This window comes from Macrotis lagotis, chromosome 4 (assembly GCF_037893015.1).
Source record: "Macrotis lagotis isolate mMagLag1 chromosome 4, bilby.v1.9.chrom.fasta, whole genome shotgun sequence".
Taxonomy (NCBI): Eukaryota; Metazoa; Chordata; class Mammalia; order Peramelemorphia; family Peramelidae; genus Macrotis; species Macrotis lagotis.
The window spans coordinates 222,503,905-222,530,181 of record NC_133661.1 but is presented as its reverse complement, the minus strand read 5'-3'; the positions used below and the strand labels follow the sequence as shown (position 1 = coordinate 222,530,181).

The following is a 26,277-nucleotide window of genomic DNA, read 5'->3' as shown; positions in this document are numbered from 1 at the left end:
AGTCTCTCTTTTAGGAAAATCTGAAGGGAGAACAAAGAACCCTAGAATATTAGAGCTGTAAAGGACTTTAGAGGTCATTCAATCTAGGTGACCCTGCCCTGCCTCCCCCCCACCTTCTACTTTTTTGCAGATTAAGGAAACTGAAGTCTAGAGGGAAGAAAATAATTACACAAGGATAGTTTGTAAAAGAATTAGGTCTAAAAGTCAAGCCCCTGTTGTTTAGTAGCTTCCAACTCTTCTTGATCCCATTTTAGATTTTTCTTGGTAAAGCTACTGGAGGGGTTTGTCATTTCCTTCTCTAGCTCATTTAACAGATGAGCATACTAAGGCAAACAGAATCAAGTGACTTGCTCAAGGTCACACAGTTACTAAGTGTCTGAAGTCAAGATATCGACTCAGAAAAATAAGTTCTCTTGACTCCAGGTCCAGTGCTCTACTCACTGGGTCACCCAGCTATTCCAAGTCTCTATGCTCTCAACAAATTCTCTTTCCAGTATATCACTCTAAACTCAAAGGTTAAAGGCTCCATAAACTCATTCTACTGAAATGCAAATTGAACACTGGGATGTGTGGACAACCACTGACCTGTCCTGCAAACAATCCACAGACTCCAATTATACATAAAATGTTGAAAACAGCAGAGCCAACAATAGTGCCGACCCCTACATCTCCATGTGTGATGAATACACCTGAAAAAAAAGATAAGGACAGAGATGAGATTTCTGCACCTCCTTCTATGTGTCAGAGATTATGTTTTCCATCACACCTTATAACTAGATCGTGAATTGTCCATGTCCATTCAGTAGTGGCATGAACTGGGAGTTTCCTGTGTTCAGTGGATGAGCAATGTTTATTCAAAATAATGAAAAGGATCAATAATGATATACATTTGGGATTATAGAATACTAAAGCAGAAAGGGACTTTCTCAAAAGAGCTTTAGATATTATCACATTGAATTCCTTTATTTTAGAAAGAAATAATCCAAGTCCCAGAGAGAGAGAAAAGTATTTGCTCAATGTCAATGGGGTTGCTAGGTGGTACAGTAGATAGAGCACCAACCTTAGAGTCTAGCAACAACAGGAGTTCTTTCTTATGAAAAGAGTATACAATAGACATTTTAGAGAAATAAGTATAGAATCAATTTGTACCTCAGAAATATTTCTCTGCTATTTAGCAATATGGTTACTTTATTTTATTTATTATTATTTTTTTAGGTTTTTACAAGGCAAATGGGGTTAAATGGCTTGCCCAAGGCCACACAGCTAAGTAATTATTAAGTGTCTGAGACTGGATTTGAACCCAGGTACTCCTGACTCCAAGGCCAGTGCTTTATCCACTATGCCACCTAGCCGCCCCTAATATGGTTACTTTATAGGATGAATTTGTAAGGGAAATCCTAGAATAGACTACCATTGAGAAAATTAATTCTTTAAGGGTTTAGATAGCTAATAAATTATTTAAGGGTCTAGAAAAAATTTATTAGTTTTCTCAAAGTGTCCAACAAGAGTGGGAGCTGGCCCAGCAAAAATTATGGCAAAACCTACTAAGTTGTAAGCTCCTTTAGGGTTGGCACTTTGTTTTATTCACTTTTAATTTTCTCCTTTCATTTAGTAAAATTTTATTCATCCAATAAATATTTTCTGAACATATGCAGAGTATGTGCCAGGTATTGTGGAAAATACAATATTGAAGAAAGATGTAGTTCCTTCCCTCATAGAATTTCAAATTTAGTAGGGAGATGAGAAAAAACATGAGTCAGACAGTGGCAACTGTAATATATCTATATCTATGTATATATATATATATATATATATATATATATATAATTTCTATTGTATATATATATATATATATATATAGTTACATGATCAGTATTATAAAGTTATAAAACTGGTTGTAGTTGAACTAGTTTACAAAGAATGGAAGAGAATTCAATTGGAAAAGAGGGAGAAGGAGAACATTCTATATGTGGAGTCTGGAAAGTATGGTGTTCACATGTGAGGGAGTAGATAATCATTCAGTTGGGATACAGCATATGACAGTATGGTAATCCCTAGCACACAGACTGGGCTATGTCAAAGGCCAGAACCAAGCATATCAACAAATATATGTAAAGATCCTTTGTTCATCATTTGTAAAATGGGGAGAATAATAACACCTACTTTGCAGGATTGTTATGAAAATTAAATGAAATAATAATTGTAGAGCACTTAGTATATTGCCTGGTACATAGTAAGGGCTATATAAATATTAGATATTATTTTGTTATTTGTATTGAGTCATTTACAGTTGTTTCTGACTCTTTATGAATATTACCTGGAGTTTTCTTGGCAAAGATACTACAGCAGTTTGCCATTTCCTTCTCCAGTTCATTTTACAGACAAGGAAACTGAGTCAAATAGGGTGAAGTGACTTGCTCAGGGTCACAGAGCTGGTAAATATCTGAGACCAGATTTGAACTCAGATGAGTTTTCCTGATTCCCAGGTCCACTACTCTATCCACTATGCCACTCAATTACCCCTAGCTATTATTATTATTATTATTATTATTACTGTTATTATAATTAATAATAAGTCTATATGATGGTAAATTGCATCCCTTATGACATAGGAAACTTGTGGAATTGATTTCTCCTTTACTTCAATCTGAATACTTCAGTTCTCATCCATATCCAACCTTAAATTTGCCAGAAGGAGTCCATCCAGTGACTTGTGGGTTTTTCTTCCAGTTCTCCTGACCTTATGTGGATGTTAACGAAGAATGAGGGTTCCCTATCTGTTATCCCACTGAACCATCTACCATGCCACCATGTTTTCTTTATCAATCTCCTTCTAAAGTATTCTTCTGAACAAAGACCCCCAAGGTAAAGTATCAAAATAGTAGCTTAGCATCTAGACAGCACTTTCTATTTAAAAAATATTATCTCATTTGAGCCACACAGCAACTTTGGGAGATTGATGTTATTTTTAATCATCATTTTACAGTAGAGGAACTGGGACAAATAGAGGTGAAAGGACTTGCCCAGTATCATACAATGAGTGAGTGCCTGTGCTCTGCCTACTATACCACCAGCCACATCCAAAGTACTCTCTGAATAGGGATTATCTCTAGCTGCCATCACATTATTCTTTATTTTAATTTTTTTTAAATTTATTTTAAGGCGATGGGGTTAAATGACTTGCCCAAGGTCACACAGCTAGGCAATTATTAAGTGTCTGAGGCTGGATTTGAACTTAGGTACTCCTGATTCCAGCCAATGCTCTGTCCACTGTGCTACCTAGCTGCTCCCATCACACTATTCTTATGAGAAATTTTATAGATAAGAAAATTGAGTTGGGGATGGTAAACATTTAACACCTTGAAAAGGAAGCAGAATAACGAAAACATTAAGAACAAACATTGACACATTATAGAGCTCACCCTTCTGTCTTCAGAGAGGTCTATGTTTTAACTATTCCAAAGTAATAAAAATATGTTAAAATTTAAAAGATGCTCTAGAGCAGGCACTCAACTTTTTTTTTTTTTTTGGTGTTATAAATCTCTTTGGCAGTTTGATAAAGACTACTGACCCCTTGTGAGAAAAATATTTTAAACATTAAATACAAAGGATTACAAAAAGAACCAGAGGTTAGTGGAAATAAAAAAGGTAATTTTTTTTCTCCCTCCAAGTTCATGAAACTCCTAAAATTGATCAGTGGACTCCCTGAGGAGTTGGTGGATTGCAAGTAAAGAATTTCTGGTCCAAAGGAAGAGATCTTATGATAACTTTTTTTAAAGTTTTTTTTGTAAGGCAATGGGGTTAAGTGGCTTGCCCAAGGCCACACAGCTAGGTAATTATTAAGTATCTGAGGCTGGATTTGAACTCAGGTACTCCTGACTCCAGGGCCAGTGCTCTATCCACTGTGCCACCTAAGCTGCCCCTTATGATAACATCTTAAGCTTATAAAGCACTTTTTGGTTATAAATCATTTGTATGCATTTTCTGATTCAATCCTTAAGATAAGTCAGTGAGGTAGACAGGGCAAGCCTTAGTAGTTCCACTATACAGAAGTCCAAAGTGCAAACTTTGAGAAGCTTACTTATGGGATGGTCAAGAATCAAGGAGACCTGAGTTTAAATCTGGCCTCAAATATGGCAAATGTTATATTAATATTACCCTTTCCCAGATCTTCTCACTCCAAGGCCAGCACTCTTTCTACCACATTAGCCTCCCACCAGCCCCTGGAGTACCCTTACCATCCTTCCTTTAGTCTTCTGCAGTATAAACTGCACATTGACTGCAATCTCCAACAATGACTCACAGGATTACAGCGTACTTTTGTTAAAACAACTCTGGGATGTGGGCAGGGAAAGCAATGGTCAGTTCCATTTTTTCAAATGAAGATAATAAGGATGAAGGAAGCTGGGTCATAGATGCAGGCCCTCAGACCTCTAAGATGGATCTCTTACCTATGACAGAAGCAAAGAGCTCTGGTGTGGAGCTTCCTGCAGCCATAAATGTGGCTCCAGCAACATCTTCACTCAGGTGTAGTTTCTGAAACAAATATGCCCGTAAGATCATTACACTATATCATGGACTTTGGGGGACTGACACGCCCTGTGATGAGATATTCAGAAAAAACAAAGAAACAAAAGAAAGTATAGGACATAAAGTACCCAGGAAAGAAGGAAATTTAACTGACCGTTCTCCTTTGGGCTCTGGGGTTGGCCCAGCACATTATCAATTACAGGCTCCAGAAGCCTAAAATAAATATTTACTTAGGCCAGTAGCATTGAAACTTGAAGCTGAGGAGGGGATTTTAGGAATCATTTTGTCCAATACTTTTATTTTACTGAGGAGGAAACTAGGACCCAAAAAAGAGGAAATGACTTGAGTCCAGGATTATACAACAAGTAAGCAACATGGTCAATATTGGAACCCATACCTTCTGACTCCTGGCCCACTGTGATTTCAACAATATGATGCTGTGTCACCTTTCACACTTAGCCTTGAATAGGAACTTATAAGCATACTTGTAAGTAGACTTATAAGAATGGATGGAATTATTCATTTTAGAAGAGCAATCTGTAATCTGGCATCCACTCTGATGGTCTAGTGTTGTGCAGAGACCCTATGGGATCTAGGAAATGGTATAGTAGAGACTTTCATTTCTCTCAGCATCCTTCTTTTTCTCCCAACTTCTTACCCTCAGCACTTTATACTTGCAAGAGTAATTTTCTTTATGTGTAGATGTGGAAATGCACTGCACAAATATTACATGTATCACAAAATACTTCAATGTCTTCCTAATTGCCTCCCAAGAAAAGCAGAAATTTCTCAGCCTGACATTGGGGACCATCTCCAGTTGTCCTGATCTATATCTTGCCATTGAACCCAAATGGTGCCAGAGGAGAAAGTAAGTCTTGGTGACTTTGCACAGCACTCTCTCTCATTTAAATCCAATTCACTTGCAAGTCATGGCATCACCCCCTCCCCCCCATGTCATGGTTCTCTTTGAGAATGAAGGATAAACAAAACAGAAGACCGACAGTCAAGACTCTTTCTAATACTGAGTTTTTCTATTTTTCTAGTCTGATTGTATGCTATTTCCTTCCATGTGACTTATGTCCCAACCACTCTGAGGAACTTGCCATTTCTTGTACCTGCTCTGTGGTCTTCCACTCTCCATGTCTTTGCTCATGTTTCTAATGCTAGGATGCTTGCACTCTCTTCACCCCCCCACCCCACCTCAGTCCAAATCCCACTTTACTAATGGAATAGAAATTCATAAAAATTTGAAAAAAGTACATTCTAAAATACTACCCTGAGTTCCAGACCAAGTAATTCCATGCAGGACAGACAACCCAAGAGCAGTATGTGGGATGTCACTGGGCAAAATTAACAAGAAGTATTTTGAGTTATGGTCTCTGTTTTTTCATCTAAAATACCATCTCTCTCTAACTTCCTCCCCTCCTCAAATTGTTTCACAAACCACTCAAAATTTCTTTTTACTTACCTCACAGATTTTTTCCAATGATGGTACAAAGAAGTCATCACACACTATAGCCAAGGCATAGAACATATAAAGTGCCTGAAAAAGAAAAAAAAGGGGGGGATCACTTGATCACTCTTCTATTGACAAGATGTGGGTAGTTCATGCCCAAGTAACTAGGGACAGAAGCTAAATGGAAAGTGAATGAGAAAATGGATTATATAGTACAGAGAGGAATTAAAGATTGTAAAGAAGGGAAGGAACTTTTGGGACCCTCTCTATTAATCCTTTTTTTTTTTAAAATAAAGTCGAAAACTGAGGCTTAAAGAGGAAGTGATGCTTTAGGGCACATAGCTTAGTGGCCCTATCATTCAGGTCTCCTGATTCTTAATCCAGTGATTATTCCATTTCAAGGTGCTCTCTCCTCTGAAAAGGTTCCCACACATTTTAAGCATGGGTTAAAATTGAGTGGCACTTGAAAGTGTCTTAAATGACATGATCATCATCTCAGATGTCTACAGTGCTTAAAGGTTCAAAAAACTCTCTCCTCCCAAAAATCCTACAAGAAAAGAAGTGCAAATATTCAAGAATCAGCTCAAGTTCTATCTTTTGCAAGAGGCTTTTCCCAGACACCCAAGGTGAGTGCCTTCCAACCAATCCCATATATTTCCTGTTTGCACATAACCATGTGAATGTTGACTCCCTTATGGACAAGACTATCATTGCCTTCAGTTATATTCCCAATAAACAGTACTGCACAGTGCTTGGTCCATAGTAATCCCTTATTAAATGTTTGTTGACTGACAGAGTGACCCATTTTACTGATGATAAAATTGTCTTGTCCATGGTGGTGGTTGTTGTTATTGTTAAGGCATCTATGGATAGACTATGGATAGAATCCCAGACTTAAAGTCAATAAAACTCATCCTCCTGAGTTTAAAATCTGGCCACAGACACTGAGCTGTGTGACCCTGGGCAAGTCACTTCACCCTGCCTCAGTTTCCTCATCTGTAAAATGAACTGGAGAAGGAAATGGCAAACCATTCCAGTTTCTTTGCCAAGAAAACCCCACAAAGAATATTTGTTGACTGACAGACTAACCCATTTTACTAATGACAAAATTGTCTTGTCCATGATGATAGAGATATAATTTTGTCTCTGCCAAATATAGGAGCTCTTTGGTGCCCTAGGGAAACTGCTCTTCCTGAACATGAAAGGAAGGAGAGGGAGAATCTTCAGAGCCTAACTTGCTTATAGTAGGAACTAATCAATGTTTATTGAATTGATGCAAGAATCAACCACAACTATTTCTAAAACCATTTAAACTTGAATTCTAAGCATTTTCTTCCTTACCCCTTAGGTCAAAACCTTTTGATACAGCAATCCTTGAATGTTGGAACAGAATAGTTTCCTCTCACAGGAGGTCATAAGTTCCCTATCCTTTGAGGGAAGAAACATGTACTCCTGCAATCAGATTGGTACATCAAAAAGCAAGGGCTGAAACTAGTCTCTATGGGGCCAGGAAGGAAATGTTTGGGGGGGGGGGGGTAAAAAACACTTTGATCAATTAAAACCTAGACTGTATGATTCTGATTTGCCCCCTTTCCCATGTGCTCTGTGAGGGCATTGTTTTCCCAGGTCACCAATGAGTTCCTGCCTTTAGAATTCAGTCCCAGGGTTTCCAAAAGTCAATCTTGAATTATTATCTTTTGAATGATATTTGATCTTACTTTTGTTTAAAATATGTGGAGATCTGTAAATGGAATGCTGGGGGTACAGCTGGGGAGAGCACAAACTCAGAAGCCAGGAGATCCTGGGATCCCGTTCTAGCTCTGACACCAATTAGTTGTGTAAACTTGAGGAAGGAACTTTTCTCTGGGTTGTTGTTTCCCCATCTTTAAAAGTAGGGATTCATCTTATCTAGAAAGTTTCTTTTTTTAATCATAGATCCCTCTGGCAATTTGGTGAAAGCTAAGAAGCACTTCTTGGAGAAATGTATTGAAATGCAAAATAATCAAATAGATAAGATTAATGAAAATAAAAATCCATTCCCCCCATGAACTTAGGTTTATGATACCATGAAATCTCCAGAGCTCCTACTGAATAAGAATGGACCCAGGAATAAGAACCCCTGGATTGCAAAATTGATACTCATTCTAGTTGTTGCTGCCATCTTAGCCTGGCTTCCTTGCAATATCAATCACCTAAAGAGTAGTCAAGACAAGTAGGTGGCACAGTGTATCCACTGGGCCTGGAGTCAGGAGACTCTACATTCAAATCTGGCCTCAGACACTTACCACCTGTATGACCTTGGGCAAGTCACTTATCTGTGAAATAAAATCGAGAAGGAAATGGAAAGTCACTCTAGTATCCTGGCCAAGAAAAACTCATATGGGGTTATGAAGAGTCAGATAGGACTAAACATCAAATTTTGATTCCAAATCTAATGCTTCTTGCACCACTAAGGGCAAAATAATAGGGATTAATAGGTAGAATTTTTTTTTAGGTTTTTTTTTTTTTTGCAAGGCCAATGGGGTTAAGTGGCTTGCCCAAGGCCACACAGCTAGGAAATTATTAAGTGTCTGAGACCAGATTTGAACCCAGGTACTCCTGACTCCAAGGCCGGTGCTTTATCCACTGTGCCACCTAGCCAGCCCAATAGGTAGAATTTAAAAGAGGGCAAAAAATAATTTTAATCTTCTTAATAATAATAAGATCTGTCCACAAAAAGAATGGGATAACTTAGGAAGGATTGAGATCTTCATTTCTGGTGGTCTTGAAGCAGAAGGCAGACAAGTGAAGGTATGTGGAACACGTGTTGTATGGCTTGGATCAGATGACCTCTGAGATTTTAATCATTCAGGGATGTGGTGGAGACAACTGGAACTGGTCAGGCCAATTGTTAAAATTTCAGTAGGAGCATTTGCACCTTAGAAATCAACAAGCACTTCAAATCAGGGCTTAAGTTAATGTTTTGTGGATTGTCTAGACTTAAGAAAGTAATGGAAACATGCAAATAAATACCGATTCAAACTTAGATCTTGTGAGATTTTTTTTTTTTGGAGGAGGAAGAGGAAGGGCTAGTTGTTAAGCATTTACCAGCACACCTGTGTTTTCCAGTTCTAAAATCCCATGATCCCAGGGACCAGCCTGTAGTAGTATAATCAGCTGGCACAATTTTGAGAGATCTACACCTTTGAGGAAGAATCTGACCACAATTTTGGAGCACACTGAGTTGGTGTAGGTCTCAACTCCAAATTGACAGATGCCTCTGAACAATCCCACCCACCACAATAACGGCCTAATGTGGGGAAAGGTTGAGGCCAGACCTACAGCTCTCTCCTGGGTCTTGCCCCAGCTCCTAAAAGGGACCTTAGAGAACATCTTGAAAATTTCCTCATTTTACAAAGGAGAAAGGGAAGGTTCAGAGATGAAGTGCTTCACCTAAAGTCACCTGGATGTCAAATAACACAGTTGAACCCATTTGCTCTGGCTTCATTTTCAAAGCCCCTATCACTGAAAACACTCCCTTTGTTCATACTAATATATGCTTTACCACCAAATCTAGGTGGGTTTAGTTAAAAGATATGTGTGTGTGTGTGTGTGTATACATATATATATATATATATATGTATATATCTCAGTAGCCTATCCATTATCTGGATTCCTTGGTCTGAGAGTTTGATCAGCTTCATCTCATGGTCTTGTCTTAGGGAAATCCTTGGGGGAATGTATGCAAAGCTGAAGGTTCCCATTTGCTCTCTTCCATAAATACAGGACCTCAGATATAGAACTAGAAGGGAATTTTGCAATCATATATTACAAACTCTTTTACAGATGGGAAAATGCTTGCTCAAGGTCATATAAGTTAGCCACATATGTAAGATGTGGTATTTGAACTCATGGTTTTTGGCATCACGGACACCAGTCTTGCCACTGTATTTTCTATCTTTCTGGCTTGTAAAATTGGTTTCATTGCTCTTCAATCTTCCTTTCTGCTGACATCCTTAGACCCTGTAGCATTTTCCTTTCTACAAAGGGACTGTTTGACCAGAGAAGACAACATCAGAGATTTTAGTGCCAGTGAGAAAGCTGATTTTCTGGTCTTCAAATATGCTTTTTGACCACAAACCACCACTTCCCCTAACACCAAAATGAAGTTATAAAAGGAGATGGTCAATCTTTTCTTTGTTCATTGGATCTTATTGAACAATACAGAAATTACCCGCAGATGTCAAAGCACAGATTAAGATCAATGTGGAGGGGTGGCTAGGTGGCATAGTGGATAAAGCACCGGCCTTGGAGTCAGGAGTACCTGGGTTCAAATCTGGTCCCAGACACTTAATAATTACCTAGCTGTGTGGCCTTGGGCAAGCCACTTAACCCCGTTTGCCTTGCAAAAACCTAAAAAAAAAAAAAGTTCAATGTGGAAAGGTGGGCAATTACCAATTAGGTAATTAACTGCTCTTGCTCTTCAGGCATTTCAGACTCTTTGTGACTCCATTTGAGGTTTTTCTTGACAAATTCCGTCTATTTTTTACTGATGGAAAAAACTGAGGCAAACAGGGTTAAATGACTGGTCAAGGATCACACAGCTAGTAAGTGTCTGGGGCTGGATTTCAATTCAGGTTTCCTGACTCCAGAACTGGTGGTTCATCTACTGCATCACCCAACTGTTCTAATTAACAGGACTCTCAAAAAAGAAATCAGAATAGATTTCACAGGATAGCATTAACTTTTCATCATTTTAGCCTTTAATATTAACTATTATTCTCATGTACCCAGTACTCTGATCTAGTTTAGCTCTTGCCTAACAATCAGTAAATAAGATATTTGTCTTATCTCCTCACTTTTTTCATTCCAACAAAAAAATTCCTTTCAGAAATCCTTCATTAATTATCTTTAAACCTGATTGGCTGTAGAAGGACACCGAGATGGGCAGAAGATCTTAGAACCACAGTATACCAAAGGTATGTGGGTCCTTTAATGGCAGATCATATATCTAGAATAATAATTTTAAAAATGGTATTATATTATGATTGGTATTAAATTTATTTATTATATTTATATCATTATATAATTATTATATATTATATATGAAACATAATATAATAAAATACATATAATATATAATTAATTATAATTAGTAAATATATTTATAAATGGTATTATAAAGAGTAATATAAATTTAATAAACTCCCATAGGAGTATACTGACCTACTCAAAGTCAGGCAGTGAGTCAGTAGCAGATTTGGGACCAGCCTTTGGGTCTTTTAACTCCAAATTTACTGTTTTCTTTCCCATCTTCCCCACTCCCAACACACATACCCCCATCTTCCTTTCTATATATATGTAGGCTCAAATTCATTGTAATTTATTTGAAGAAAAATAAAGCAAGAGTAATAAGATTTTCTTTGTTTTTGCAAATCATTGGGGTTAAGTGACTTGCCCAAGCATTAAGTGTAAGAGTCTGGATTTGAATTTAGGTCCTCCTGACTCCAGGACCAGTGCTCTATCCACTGAGCCACCCAGTTGCTCCTAAGAGTAATATGATTCAACAAATAGATTGGTAGTAAATTAACTGATACACTCATGTCACAAAATTTACCACAGGATCCCTTTAAATATTGAACTCTATGGGTACAGTCAAAAAATGGTTTAATTTACAAAAATCAAACCTATTGGCACATTTTTGGGAATAGAATTATAACCTAAAGCAAGATACATCTATATTTTTACTATGTGCATTCAATTCTTAGGACTAGTTAAAAAATTTGAATTTCAATCTAGGAGCAACATTAAATCCTTAACAAGAATCAGAATTATTGGTCTTTGACACTAAAACCCAAAATAATATAATGGCACATTTAAGGACACAGACATTTTTTTCTAAGGCGAAAAAATGCAGAACAATAACATAATTAGAATGTTAGCATGGAAGGAACTCTAGACTAAAGAATGTTAGAATATAGAACACACTTTAGTGAGATCAAACACTTCAGTGAGATGGGGAACTGTAATTTATTTTACTTGAGGTAGGAAATGAAAAGAAAATTATCACCCTCATTTTACAGTGAGGAAACTGAAGCTCAGAGAGATCAAATGGTGATAGGTTTAAGTGTGCTGGACCTTGAACTTATCTCTTAATAACAAGTTCATGGCCCTTCCCATTGGACATATGGCTCCTCTGAAGCTTACAAACAGTACATACAAATATAATTAATTTCTGATTATCTTCACAAATGCAGTTGGAACAAAAAGAATGGCTAATCCCCAAACCTTTTGGTTCAATTTTAGAATTCTTTAAGTTCATATTCTTGCCAGATCAAGGTCCCTTCCAGCTATAATGCTATTATCCTACAAAAACAATCCTGGCTAGCTTAGGATTTTTAAAATATTTCTTAATTTAACAAACTCCAAATAAAATTAGCATTTCATAATAAAGTAGATGAGAAAAATGAGCTAGACATCAAAATGTCTTTTATGCAGAGCTTGCTTTTTTGTTTAAATATATAATAAAATCAATGTATAGCTTTCAAAGCTATCTTGCTTGTTTGTGTTTCCTTCTGTTTAGGGTAAAATTTTAAAAGGATTTTCATTTCTTAAAGGCACATTTCTATTAATGGCCCTGTATGGTCAGAGGAAGTTAATCTGGGATTTATTTAGAGTCTGGAGAAGAGATGACAACTTTGTTTGGTTCTGACTTACTTAAATACAATTTACTTGCAAGATTTCACTGGTCATCTTTGAGAACGAAGGATGAACAAACAGTCCAAAATGGACAATCAAACTCTATAGGTTCCTGTTCCTCCAACTGGGACTTCTCAGTGTAATTTAGGTGTTAACTATTGAACCCTGTTTTGAAATGACCATCACTAATTGTCCCAACAAAAAGAAGATAATATTCCTTCCTGCCCTCTTCTTGTCCTTCCAACCCCATACCAAAAGAAGCAAAAGCAAAATGGTTAAACTTACTCCAAGAATGTGTAGCAAGACAGCTCCATGCTGCCTTTCCTTATTGGAAAACAAATCTGTGGGGAACTCATGGATCGCTGAAAGAGAGGAAAAAAAAGTATTTGCTGTGAATAAGGGAACCAAACACCCCTAATCCAAAGTCTGAAAAATAACTGTATATTGTGGTTTGATCATGGCAAACTCACCTGGCTAAACTATACAACCAGGAATAACCTTGTACCATTTTCTCACTATCTAGTACAGGGTGGGGTCTAGAATATGGTGATACTCAAAAGATTTCTGTGGAAAGCTTTATCTTTTTGAAGGTCAGTAACTTGGTCATATAAGAGTGTAACATCATGGAAGGAACTTGAGACTATAGAATGTTAGAATATAGAACACACTTTAGTGAGATCAAACACTTTAATAAGACTGGTCTCATCTCCCACATTAAGATTGTAAGGCAGATTATTTAAGATCTTATTCTTTGTATCTTTTTCTAGGGCCTCATAGGTGCCTAATAAATGCTCAGTCAGTGAATGAACATAAAAACTCAGATTTCCAAAAGAGGCAACTCAGGAAATAACTACTTATTGAACACAAAGATTCATATATACATATATATATATATATATATATATATATATATATATATATATGTACACACACACACACACACACACACACACACACACACACACACACATATATATTATTTGTTTGTTTTTTGTTTGTTTTTTGGTTTTTTAGCAAGGCAAATGAGGTTAAGTGGCTTGCCCAAGACCACACAGCTAGGTAATTATTAAGTATCTGAGGCCAAATTTGAACTCAGGTACTCCTGAGCCGGTGCTCTATCCACTGCGCCACCTAGTCGCCATATATATATATATATATATATATATATATATATATATATATATATACATATATTTTTTTTAGGTGTTTTTTTTTTTTTTTTGCCCAGGGCCACACAGCTAGGTAATTATGAAGTGTCTGAGGCCAGATTTGAACTCAGGTACTCCTGACTCCAGGACTGGTGCTCTATCCACTACGCCACCTAGTTGCCCACCCCATATATATATTCTTAAATACAAAAGTTTCTTTAAAATTTGTTCATTCAAACATTAATGAAATATCTCGTTTTAGAAGATCTAACTTCAAAATTCCATTTTTTTTGTGAAGCAGTTTTTGAACCAATTACAATCCCTGGGGATCACTTCTAGCCCTGTTTATATACAGAAAGTTCATCTGCCACTTTGCCCCTTTTAAGCATTTTGGTAACAATGGATTCTGAAGGAAGCTCCTCAAAGTTGTTCTTGTTCTTTTCCATGTGTAGGGAGAATAAGGCTATGAAAGTCACAGGATTATTTTTCAATGCAAACTGTGGAAACCCAGGTCATAACAGTTTCATGAGCAATGAAGAAAAAAATAGTGGAATAGTATTTGCTGAAAAGCAAATGAATAAGGTCATAACTGTCATAAATCAATAAAAATCCTTGTAAAAACAATATGGATTTAAGTGAGAGAAGTCAGTATACTGGTTATTCAACTGACCCAGAGATACTGCTGTGGCATACACTATAAGGAAGTCAGACTTAAAGAGGGTGATATTTACCAAAATGGTAATGCTTTTTTTGGCAGCATTCCCATTGCCTATCAGTTAGGCAATGACTGAATAAACTGTGGAATGGGAATGTAAAAGGATAGTATTGCATGAAATGGACTATGAGGAATTCTGAGAAGTAAGGTAAAACTCAACTGAACTGAGACAGAAAAATAATCAGAACAAGACAGGCAATATTCATGACTACAATAATGAAAATGAAAAGAATATTAAAATGAAATCATAATGACCAAACTTGGCCTTGGAGAAGACAAAAGGAAATACCCTTCCATCCTTTCTTTGGTTAAATGGTGGTCTCTCTCTCTTTTTTTAACTTAAAATTCCTTTATTTTCCTGAAGTTCATTAATTTTTAATTTTTTTTGACAAGGCAAATAGGTTAAGTGTCACATTTGAACTCAGGTCCTCCTGACTCCAGGGTGAATGTTCTATCGGCTCCACCTAGCTGCCCAGTTCCTTCATTTTCAAGTTTGCAGGACAAATTATTATTGTTGTCTTTGTCTCAAACCATTTTTTAAAAAAATTTATTTATTTAAGGCAATGGGGGTTAAGTGACCTGCCCAAAGTCACACAGCTAGGAAATTATTAAACATCTGAGGTCAGATTTGAAGTCAGGTTCTCCAGATTCCAGGACCGGTGCTCTATTCACTGTGCCACCTAACTGCCCCTCAAACCATTATTTTTACTTTTCAGCAAATACTATTCACTATTTTTCTTAATTGCTCATGTTTCTAACTTTCTTCTTTTCCTTCCTTCCTTTTCTCTTTCTTTCTTTCTCTCCCTCCTTTGCCTCTTCCTTTCCTTTCATTTTTCAGTTCTGAATTCTTTTCTACTCCTGCATCTCCTTTCCCACCCACTGATGAAGAAGACAAGAAATACAATGAGGTGGTGAGATCTTGGTGTGGAATATTGTAAATTATCCAGATGTACTTGTTGTCTTGGTCGGAATTACTAAACTGCTTTTCTTTATTTTAAATTAGGTAGACTCACTGGGTGAGTGGATGGGAGAAAGGGTGTATTATACATAAATGATCATGAAGTAAATCCAACAGACATCTGTAAGACTTTAAAGAAAAAAAGGAACATGTAGAAATAGGAAGTTCCATGACCACCAACTTCTAAAAAATGTTCTTACTTAATATAAACAAGAAATAATACTATAAATGTGTTAGGGATTCACAGGCTACAAAACATTTCCACAAACATTATATCTCATTTAACCCTTAAGAAGTATGGGGATTTTAATCTTGTTTTACAGATGAAAAGAGTGAAACTTCAAGAAAAGAAAGAACTTGCAAAGTCACAGAGCTAGAATTCTAAATCAGATTTCTAACTACCAGTCAATGATTCCCCTCCCCCCTACATTGTACCCCTCTGTATTTTAATGAAATGTACATTTTCTCTCAATGTTATAAAGAAACTGTTTTAACAGAATTGTTTTCATCAGCTCAAGGGCACAATCCTATTGAAAACTTTCTCTGTTCTTCCAGAGTTATGGATGGAGAAAGAGAGAGAGAGAGAGAGAGAGAGAGAGAGGAGCACAAATGTATTTTTCTTCAACATTAAAAAGCTTTTCATTCCTTGCGGTTGAAATTTTTTTGCATGAAATAATTTAGCAGTCTGGGATATATGAATTTAAATTGATCAACATCAAGGTTTCCCAGATTTTTATAAACCTCCAACTTAATGTGAAAGTTGATACCTGGTTTTTCAAATGCTGACAGTGTGGATGTAGTCAAAAGAAACTTGAATGTTGTAGAGTCTGTGGGAACTTGGAAGTGCTAACAGGCTGTTAGTGGAGCTATGAATGGGTCCAAAGATTCCAGAAAACTAGAAAGGGGACTAAACTACATGTATACTTTGATCCAGTGATACTGCAACTGGGTTTATATTCTAAGGCGATAACAGAGAGAAGGGTTCCACATACTAAATTAATTATATTATTACTTTCTTTAGTAGCAAAAGACTGAAAATGAAATTAGGTGCTTATACTAGTGAACAGCTGAACAAATTGTGTGTATGAATATAATAGCATAAATAAAAGTATAAGAAAAGATAACTGCAATGACTAGAGGAACGGGGGAAAACTTCTATAAACAGATACAGATTAAATAAGCAGAAATATGAAGCCAATATGTGTGTGATCATAATATTCAAATGAGCTTGTAGTACCCTCCAATTACACAAAGTATAACTCATCCATACTTGTCTATCTTGCACCTTTCATTTACCATTTCCCATCCTGTGCACCTCTCACCCATGCTATCCCCAAAGTTCAACACACAGAGGAACCACCTAAGATGCATGAGGCTTCTTCATTTTTTCCTGCTATTGCCAGGGTACCAAGGAGGACTTCTGGTTACCCACCTGTCATCTTTCATTCTTGCCATATGAGACTACAGTAGTCCATATTTTTTCACTATCATTCTGTTAAGATGTTCTAAATTCCTGTTCTTCTTTTGTGTTTACCATTGGTTGTATTTTGCAGTCTGTTCATACCCACCACGTATTCATCTTTCCATTGCCCTCTAAGTGATACTATTTTTAGATTTGGAGAAGAAGTGGCATTCTGTGTCTCACTGACAACACAGACACAACAAGAAAATGACCATAGAAATGTAAAAATAAAACATTCAAAAACAGTAGAAGACAGATAAGTGGCATGACCAATCTTGATTCCAGAAGGGTTAGATCTCTCTTCTCTCAGTAGATAGGAAATGTCCTTTAAGCATGTCATAAATTACATGTTGTTAAGATATGTATTAGTTTCTTTTGCTTAAACAAAGAGGATTTTACATGGATGGGAAGTTTTATGGGGAACTGTTAGCAATGAAAAAGAAAGCACATTAAAACACAAAATAATAATAAAATAATAAAAATAAAAATAACTGGATATGAACAGAGAAGACAGTCAAATAATACCCAACAATAAAATTTGGTCAGTTAATCAGTCTTTAAACTAGTTTCATTAAATATGATATAGTCAATAGTCAATAAATACTTATTAAGTATGTACCAGGCACTCTGCTAAACACTGGGGATACAAAGAAAGGCTAAAGATTTTCCTTGCTCTCAAGGAGCTTACAGTCTATGGGGTGGGACAACATGCGAACAGCTATATTTATATTTATTTAAATATACATACAAACAACTTTATATACATGCAAACTACACATACATCTCTCTCTCTCTCTCTCTCTCTCTCTCTCTCTCTATCTATCTATCTATCTATCGATCTATCTATCTAACCATCCATCAGCTAAACAGGGGCAATCTCAGAGAGAAGGAACTAGGGAAGCCAGGTGACAAAGATGAGGATGGAGGGTATGTCAGGTGTGGGAGACAGCCAATGATAACACCTTGCATTGGATTAGGCCTCAGGGCTCTTTCTTCCTATTGCTTTTGACACTATGCAACCTATCATTTATCTGAAAATAAAGGTTGATTTCTAGAGGAAAAGAAATAACTTTAGGTTGAGAATTTTAACTCAGATTTTTATAGCACTTTAATGTTTATAAAGCACTTTATTCAGAAAAATCTCACTAGGTGATGAAATATTTATTTTTTTAACCCTTGGGGAAACTGAGTCTCTAGGTGGTCAAGTGAACTGCCCAGGATTAAAATTAGGTCAATATCTGAGGTAGGAACCAAACTAATGTTTCCTGACTTCATATACAGCATTTGTCTCTTCCTTCATCTTCTCTATCCCACTGTACTTCTCTTGGAAATGCATGCCTCCATTCTATTACCAGTTCTAGCACTAGTTTTCTGTGACATCTTGGGGTTTCAGCTTAGAAAGGGACTCAAGGAATCTCTTATTGGAACTCTTCCTAATAAAAGGAGTCATCTGTTTGGTGACCACCAAAACGCCAACCATAGATCAACTTGCCATTGATGGACCAGTCAATTCAAGAGCATTTCCCTTCCTCCCTCCTTACTTAAAATATTGGCCCTACTTCCCAATGCACATGCAGCTGTCATTCAAGGGAAGGAGCAAATATTATGCAGAAGGGCCAGTCTTCCCCACCAATGGTCAATGCATAGGATAAGTGTACCAGTGTACTTGAAGCACCAAGCACCATGAGGGAGAGAAAGGTGATATGCCTATCAAATTACTGCTACCACTGTGACCTTCATTTTTCCAGTGTCTGATGGAGATAGATGGAGACAAAACTCAGAATTCAAGAGTTCCAAGAATTGCATGGTCCTTTCCCTCTTCCAGATTATCTTCCTAGTCTGATTCCAGTCTAGCCTTGGCATCCATCATTCAGGGAATCAACCCTGGTGGAGATGGGTCCTGGCAATTATTTCTGTAGGCACTACAGCCCTGGCTCCTTAGCAGCCACAGTTACTGAAGACCAAGAAAAGAGAGTTCTCAGAATCAAAATCCTTGGGCACTGTCAAAAGTCTCAGTTTTAGAAAGAAGGTATAGTTTTATAAGTGGAAAAATATTATAGAACTGCACCCTATGGGTTACAGTGGAAACCTCTTAAGTGTATCATCTTCTATTAGAAGGTGAGCTCTTTGAAAGAAGGAACTGTCTTATGATTTTTATTATTTATATCTATTTATATTTACCTAGAACATTTTGGCAGAATGGGTAAACATTTATTGTTTTCATTGTATTTATTTGTATTCATTTGTATTTGCATCAATCATATTTATTGTAGAATTTAATTCATTTATTCACTCTACCTATTCTCATTTACAAGGAATCCCCTCTCATTCTACCTACTAGAACTAAGGCATCCAAGGTCCAGAGAAATAATATGACTTACTCAGTTAAAGTCACACAAATAATTAGTAATATAATAAACACTGCATTTTCCCCAACTATCTATGTTCTATTTGTCTTTAAAATAAGGAAGTTTGACTAGGAGCATATAAAAAAAAGAAACTCTAAAATAAGGGAGACGGAGTTGAAAGGAGAAAGAAAATTCCAAACTGGGGAGTAATTGGGCTGGACACATTAAAATTTAAAAAGACGGTGGGATTTTATCTTAGATTCCTAAGAATACCTGCCTTTTCTCTAGCCTGTTGGAAAGGAGGTCCCTGGGGCCCAAGTTAAGAACTGGGTTGGCATCTCAAAGATACTTGTCTAGAGACAAGGTGATGTAAATTCAACCTTAAACCTCAGCTGGTTGCAAGTAAGAGCACCTTAATCCATCAATCATGTTGGCTTTGAAAGTAACTGAACCAGCCTTTGTGTCGGCATCAATTTTGGTTGGAGTGGGGAATTGGGAGCTGGGGGCAGAGGGGAAGGGGGGGGAAGCTGGTTCAGAGAGAGAGATTATTCTTCTGTGATTGAAAAACAAATATTGTAGTGGGAGAACAAAGCCTGCTATTAGGCCTGGCTGCTGCCAGAGCAAGGAAGAAGATGAGTCTGAGATGGAATGGTTAATAGCTATTTCAGGAAACCACACTTTCCCAGTTCTCATCTTCATTTCCCTTAGGGGCAAGAGGTCAAGACATTCAACATTTAAAATATTTATGAAGAATGGAGGCAAAATTCTCTCAGAAAATGGACTCTATCTCACAGTAATAGGGCAGAAGTCAGACCCATAGCTTCATCCTTTCCTCACATACGAGAGCTGGGGCCTTTAAGCTAAATATGAAGGCTGGGTCTTGGTGAGAAAGAGCATTGGTTTTAAAGTCTGGGGATCTCAAATTCCAGCTTTGAAAACTACTGGTTATGTGATCACAGACATATTCATTCATCTCTCTGAGACTCAGTTTCCACAACTATAAATTGGGGGAAATGAACACATGTGCCACTTATATTGTTGTGGAGTAAAAAGTGCTCTCTAAACCTTACAAAGCTATAGAAATCTGAGTTTCCTATTGTTAATGGACTGCTAAAAGCACCAGAAGGCTAGAGTCCTGGGATGGGACATAGGACATTAGCTGGATAACCTCTGGCTGGTCATTTCAGTTTGATGGGCCTTCAGTTTTTCCTCCTCCTGTAAAATGAGTAGGTTAGTCCTGATCAAAGATTCTTTAGAGTTTTTATGGGGAGAGGGTGTCAGGGTCTCCCCATAGCAGTCTGATGAAACCTATCTCTTCTCCCAATAGTAGTCTTATAGTCACATGATTATAAAATTTAAAAAAAAATTTCAAAGGATTTTGAAGGAAACCACTTATATTGAAATGAAGATATAATTTTCTCCCCCTCCCCCATATTCATGGATCTCCTGAAATATATCTACAGGCCCCTTGGGATATGTGGATCCCAGGTTAAGAACTCCTAGATGGGCTAGATGAACTTTACATTCCCCCTAATGCTAGAATTCTATATTTTAAAACCCCTTCTTTCTAAAATAGCATAATTTATTATAATATCTATTAAGAAATTTCAAATAACAAGTATCCAGAAACTTTCCCCTCTGTAAAATTTTGCTTTTTATTTCTTTTCTTTCCTGAGTTCACAGAAGCAGAGAATTTTAATGTTAGGAGAGAATTTGGGGATCATCTTTTCTGTATCAGTCAGGAAGTTGGATGAGTACATATTTAATGGTCAAATGAAACAGTCTGGATCATAAGACACTTGTCTTGGGGCCAGTAGAAGTTTACCTTGTTCATGTTCATTCCCTGGGATTGGAGAGGAGTGAGTGAGAAGGATGAGGTCACTAGGATGGGAGGTTCCAAGCTTAGAACATATGACTGAGATATAAAGAACCCTTTATTTTCTTTCTTGCATCCTTCCATAGTTTTTTTTTACTTCTATTAAAAAGATCCCACAGCAACATAACAAATATAAATAGCTATAGTTTTCTTTCACCAGTTTTCAATGGAAGGATGAAATAAAGAAAACAATATATAAAAGAAGAAAAATGCAAACATCAAAGAACAATAACATAAAACCAAATACTGTGTAATAATGACTAATTTTGCCCCCCCCCCCAAAAGAGATGAAAAACACCTCCTTTCCTTCTTTGCAGATGTGGAGGATCTTGGATGTAGAGTATTGTATACAGTGTCAGACTTAGTTTTGCTAAACTGTTTTTTCCCTTCTTTTAAAAAATTATTTATTACCAGGGATTTTTGAGGCAGCTGAGAGTGTTTGACCTGAAGAAAGACCTGAGTTCAAATTCAAGTTCAGCCATTCGCTAGCTGTATGACATTGGAGAAGTTGTATCTCAGCTTTTAGAGACAGCATTGAGAAGCGCAATCATCTGCAAAGAGAAAATCATTCACCAACACTCCCTCTTCGGTCTTGGCTTGTAGCCTTTTCAAGTTGAAGAATTTACCATCAGTGGGGTAGTTGATTTTGTTGTCATAAATGTAGAATTCCAAATTTTTCTGAAATCTGGCTGCTCATGATTTCTTACAGTGTAATAGTACTTCATCACATTCATAAACACAATTTATTCAACCATTCCCCAGTTGATGGACATCCCTTCAATTTCTAATTTTTTGCCATTACAAAAAGAGCTGCTATAAATATTTTTGTATATGTGAGTATTCCCCAACTTTTTTTTAATGATCTCTGGGATAAAGACCTAGTAGTAGTATTGCTGGATCAAAGAGTATGCACAGTTCCAAACTTCTCTCCAGAATGGATGGAATAACTCACAACTCTACCAACAATGCATTAATGTCCCAATTTCCCATATCCTTTCCAACATTGTTGAAAACTGTATTACAAGGTAACAACTGCTTTCCTTTGCAATTCTATATAATTTATGCATTTAAAAACATTATGTTAAAAACATGATGTCCAAAGGCATCACCTGAATGCCAATGAAGTTTATGACGGGGGTGGCTAGGTGGCGCAGTGGATAAAGCACCAGCCCTGGAGTCAGGAGTACCTGGGTTCAAATCCAGTCTCAGACACTTAATAATTACCTAGCTGTGTGGCCTTGGGCAAGCCACTTAACCCCATTTGCCTTGCAAAAAAAAAAAAAGAAGTTTATGACATTAATAAAAGATTAAGAAACTAATATTTTATTTAGTGTAAGAAAAACAGATGGGTGGTGGTAGAAGGATGTGTCTAATTTTACCAGTGAGGGAACTGAGGTACAAGAGGGCCTTACCCAAGTTCATATATATAGTAAATGGAAGAGTAGGGACTGTAAAGTCAGGACTATAATGTCAAGTTCATTCTTCTTTCCACTGGACCACAACACCTCACAGTGACCTGTAAAGAGCACTGGCCTTGATTGTATCAGAAGATCTGGGTTCAATGTCCACCTCTGTCACTTAACATCTGTGTGACCATGGCCAACATTGCTTATTCTCTCTAAGCCTTGGTTCCTTCAGCTATAAAGTGATTATAATAATATTGCTTCTCATAGAGGTGTTGTGAGGAACAAATAGACTAAATGTATGTGAAAGTGGAATTAGTAAAGGTAAATTTGGAATGTGAGGTTGTTGTCATTGTTCCCTGAAACTGCCTTTCTTACTATGACTCTGAATTTTAGAGGTTGCTATAGTTCTGAAGAAAATATTGAGTGGATTAGGCCCCTGTTAAGTATTATCTGATCCTTTCTACTTATGGTCAGGTTTCCAGGTCACCAACAAATAAACAAACAAACAAACAAACAAACAAACGTGTGTGTGTGTGTGTGTGTGTGTGTGTGTGTGTCCAGAATTATACCAAAATTGAACTAAACTGGGGGCGAATGGGAATGATTAGAGGGAGGCTGATGGCAGGTTGTTTGATGGATGAGAACAATCAAAGAAATATTACTTCATTTCTTAGAGGTCATACACACCTTTCTACTACTTAAGTGATGAGAGCCATAGCTTTGCAGAAGGGAATCTGACCAAGATGGTAGGGACAGAATAATTTCCTCATTGTCTTCTTCTCAAATGACTTCTCCAATTATGATGAATGAAGATGTTTTATGAGATGTAAAGTTTGTTTTTTTTTTTAGGTTTTGCAAGGCAAATGGGGTTAAGTGGCTTGCCCAAGGCCACACAGCTAGGTAATTATTAAGTGTCTGAGACCGGATTTGAACCCAGGTACTCCTGACTCCAAGGCAGTGCTTTATCCACTATGCCACCTAGCTGCCCCGACATGTAAAGTTTTTAATAGAAATGAACTTTCTCTTAGATACTGAACCTCTGAAACCATTTAATTAGTCTGATTTCCTTTGGGAAATGAAGGCTGTGAACTGAATATTTAAAGTGGGGGGAAAAAACTCCTTGAAACATCTCATTTGTTATCACTATTTACTTCTGGTACAAATGACCCACACTCTAAATCCTGTAGAAAAAAATAATTTTAAATCCATGAGAATAAACTTGGGAAGCTGAACCTGTGTGATATATTTGAAAGAACAATGAATTTGAAGTCAAAGAGTTTTGATGTATACTGGCTATCTGACCATTGGCAAGTCACTTCTGAACTGCAAACTTCTCAGCTGCAAAACAGGAGCAGTGATAATGGGTTACCTTCCTTATAGGAGGACTGTTGTGAAGAAAACAATTTCCAATTTTATAAAATTAGTCATAAATCTAAATATCATAAACATCAATTTTGGGTCTGTAAATCTGTCACACATATATATTTTGGAAACTACATCTCAATACCTCAAGAATCCATGAGTCCATGATAGGAAAATAGATAATCATTGAAATCTTCCTCACAGAATTTCAAAGTTGGAAGAGATCAGGGAAAGAGTATGTAATCCAAACCTATATGTCAAGGATCAGGTAACAGGGAATTCCTTCTATCTGCCCATCTTTAATTAATGCAATGATTCTCAAAATATTGCCCCTGTAGTCAATAGTATTTTCATAATAATATTAAGTATCTTAATTTTTAATATGGTAAATATCAATAATGCTTATAAATAAAACTCTTATAAATAAAAATTCAGTAAAATATATATTATATTTTTAAACTAAGATGAATTATGACCTGCAGAGATCCTTATGTGTGGATTTTTCTTTTTGAGTTTGACTTTTTTTTGTTTTTATTAAGCTGTTTCAGGTGTCTGGCCCCTTGTGACTCCATTTGAGTTTTCTAGGTAAAGATACTAGAGTGGTTTGCTATTTCCTTCTCCAGATCATTTTACAGATGAAGAAACTAAGGGCACGCAGCTAGTGATTCCCACTGCAGCTGAATGAGTGATTGATTAATTAGGTTGGTTTTAAGAGAAACTAAGCCACTACATCCAATTTGAATAGGACCTGTCAGAGTTTATTTTCTTCTAGAACAGCCTATAAGATTATATAGGATCTTCTCCTCATCATGAAGAGCATCAGAATAATGAAAACTAAATGTTCCACAAATTCAAAGGTACAAAAAAGCATTCTTTTGTTTCCAATCATATTTTTTTAAAAACTTCTCTAAAAGTTAATGGTACATTTTAATAGCTGTAGTCTGAACATCTTATAGTAACCTCTCCCCTTCCCCCACCACCAATCATGAATAGAAATAAAAAATAATTAGATTTTTAAAACAAGATTAACTAGAATGAATTAAAATGAGAGAGGCAGAATGGAAAGGTCTTCATCTTTCTCCTGGTAAGGATCAAGAGATATTTAAGTTACCTGCTGTAAAAATCAGTTCTAAGGAGATAATAGAAATGGGGTTTTCAATTGGGGTGAAAACAAACATACAAAAGCTATACACCTTAAAATTTCCAGGCAACAACAATATACAATATTTCAAATAGCACTTTTGCAGAGAGGACGATGAAGCACAGACCCAGGTCCAACTATTGTGGAGAACAGCAGAAGGGACAAGCAGGAAGGGGTTTACTCTGGGAGCAATTCTCAACTGAAACATGATCAATTATAGGGTCTAGATAATAAAAACACATAGGAACTCAGTCTAAGATCGTCATGCTTCTGCAGGTGTTTCATAGGTGATCAACTTGATTTTATGTGAAGGCAGAAATCAAAGCCTATTTACCTATTAAGAGTACCAAGGCAAAAAATAGCACAATTTTTTGTTTGTTTGTTTTGCTCTGCCAGACAGTCAGACATCACTAATAAATCTGATCTACCAATATGCTAATTCATTTTCTTTAGATCAATCTGAGGAGAGGCTGCCAAGTATGATTACCTCTGTTGTAATGTGTGGCAGCTTATAAAAAGATCCAGTGACTAAACTCTATTAAAACCATTTAACACAAGTATTGTAAAGGTTTTGTGTGAATGAAATTTGATCAAGATTTGTCTGGAAATGTTTGTAAAGGTAGCATTATCTTGAGTAAAAATTAACACTAATGGGGTGGCTAGGTTGCAGAGTGGTTAGTGTGCCAGCCCTGGAGTTAGGAGTACCTGAGTTCAAATCCGGCCTCAGACATTTAATTACCTAGCTGTGTGGCCTTGGGCAAGTCACTTAACCCTATTTGCCTTGCAACCCCCCCCCCAAAAAAAATTAACGCTAATTAGTAAATTTGGTTTAAATGAACTCTATGGGACTTCACCAGGATATTCACCAGGCATCAACAGACTGTTTCTGTAACTCAGACAGCTGCAGACATTAAGTTAGACCAAAGGGAAGTAGGACTTGGGATGAGGAGCCAGTGATGAAGGTATAAGAAGGAAACCTACACAATCTTCTGAATTTGATGGGGTCCTTCTAACTTTAAGTGCATATACTGATTCTCTATTCTCCTTGTCATGATGTCAGGGACAAGGGAAGATAGAACCAATAGTTAGGAAAGATCTAGCTCTTCTGAAGATACTGAAGCAGAATACAATGACATCAATGTGTTAGAAAAAAGTTCAAGTGCACACATTCCCCTTATGATTCGCATCATATAGTTC

General features: G+C 36.8%; 1 protein-coding gene across 1 annotated transcript in view; it reads right to left on the bottom strand.

Moving 5' to 3' along the window:
* SLC24A4 (solute carrier family 24 member 4) overlaps positions 1-26,277 on the bottom strand; it is a 247,227-nt gene that overhangs the window by 79,006 nt on the left and 141,944 nt on the right. Inside the window, exons 4-7 of the mRNA XM_074236269.1 lie at positions 12,950-13,026; positions 5,999-6,073; positions 4,452-4,536; positions 586-689 (exon numbers count right to left, since the gene is read on the bottom strand). Of these exons, the coding sequence (XP_074092370.1) occupies positions 586-689; positions 4,452-4,536; positions 5,999-6,073; positions 12,950-13,026 (341 nt within the window). The remainder of the gene's footprint in view (positions 1-585; positions 690-4,451; positions 4,537-5,998; positions 6,074-12,949; positions 13,027-26,277) is intronic.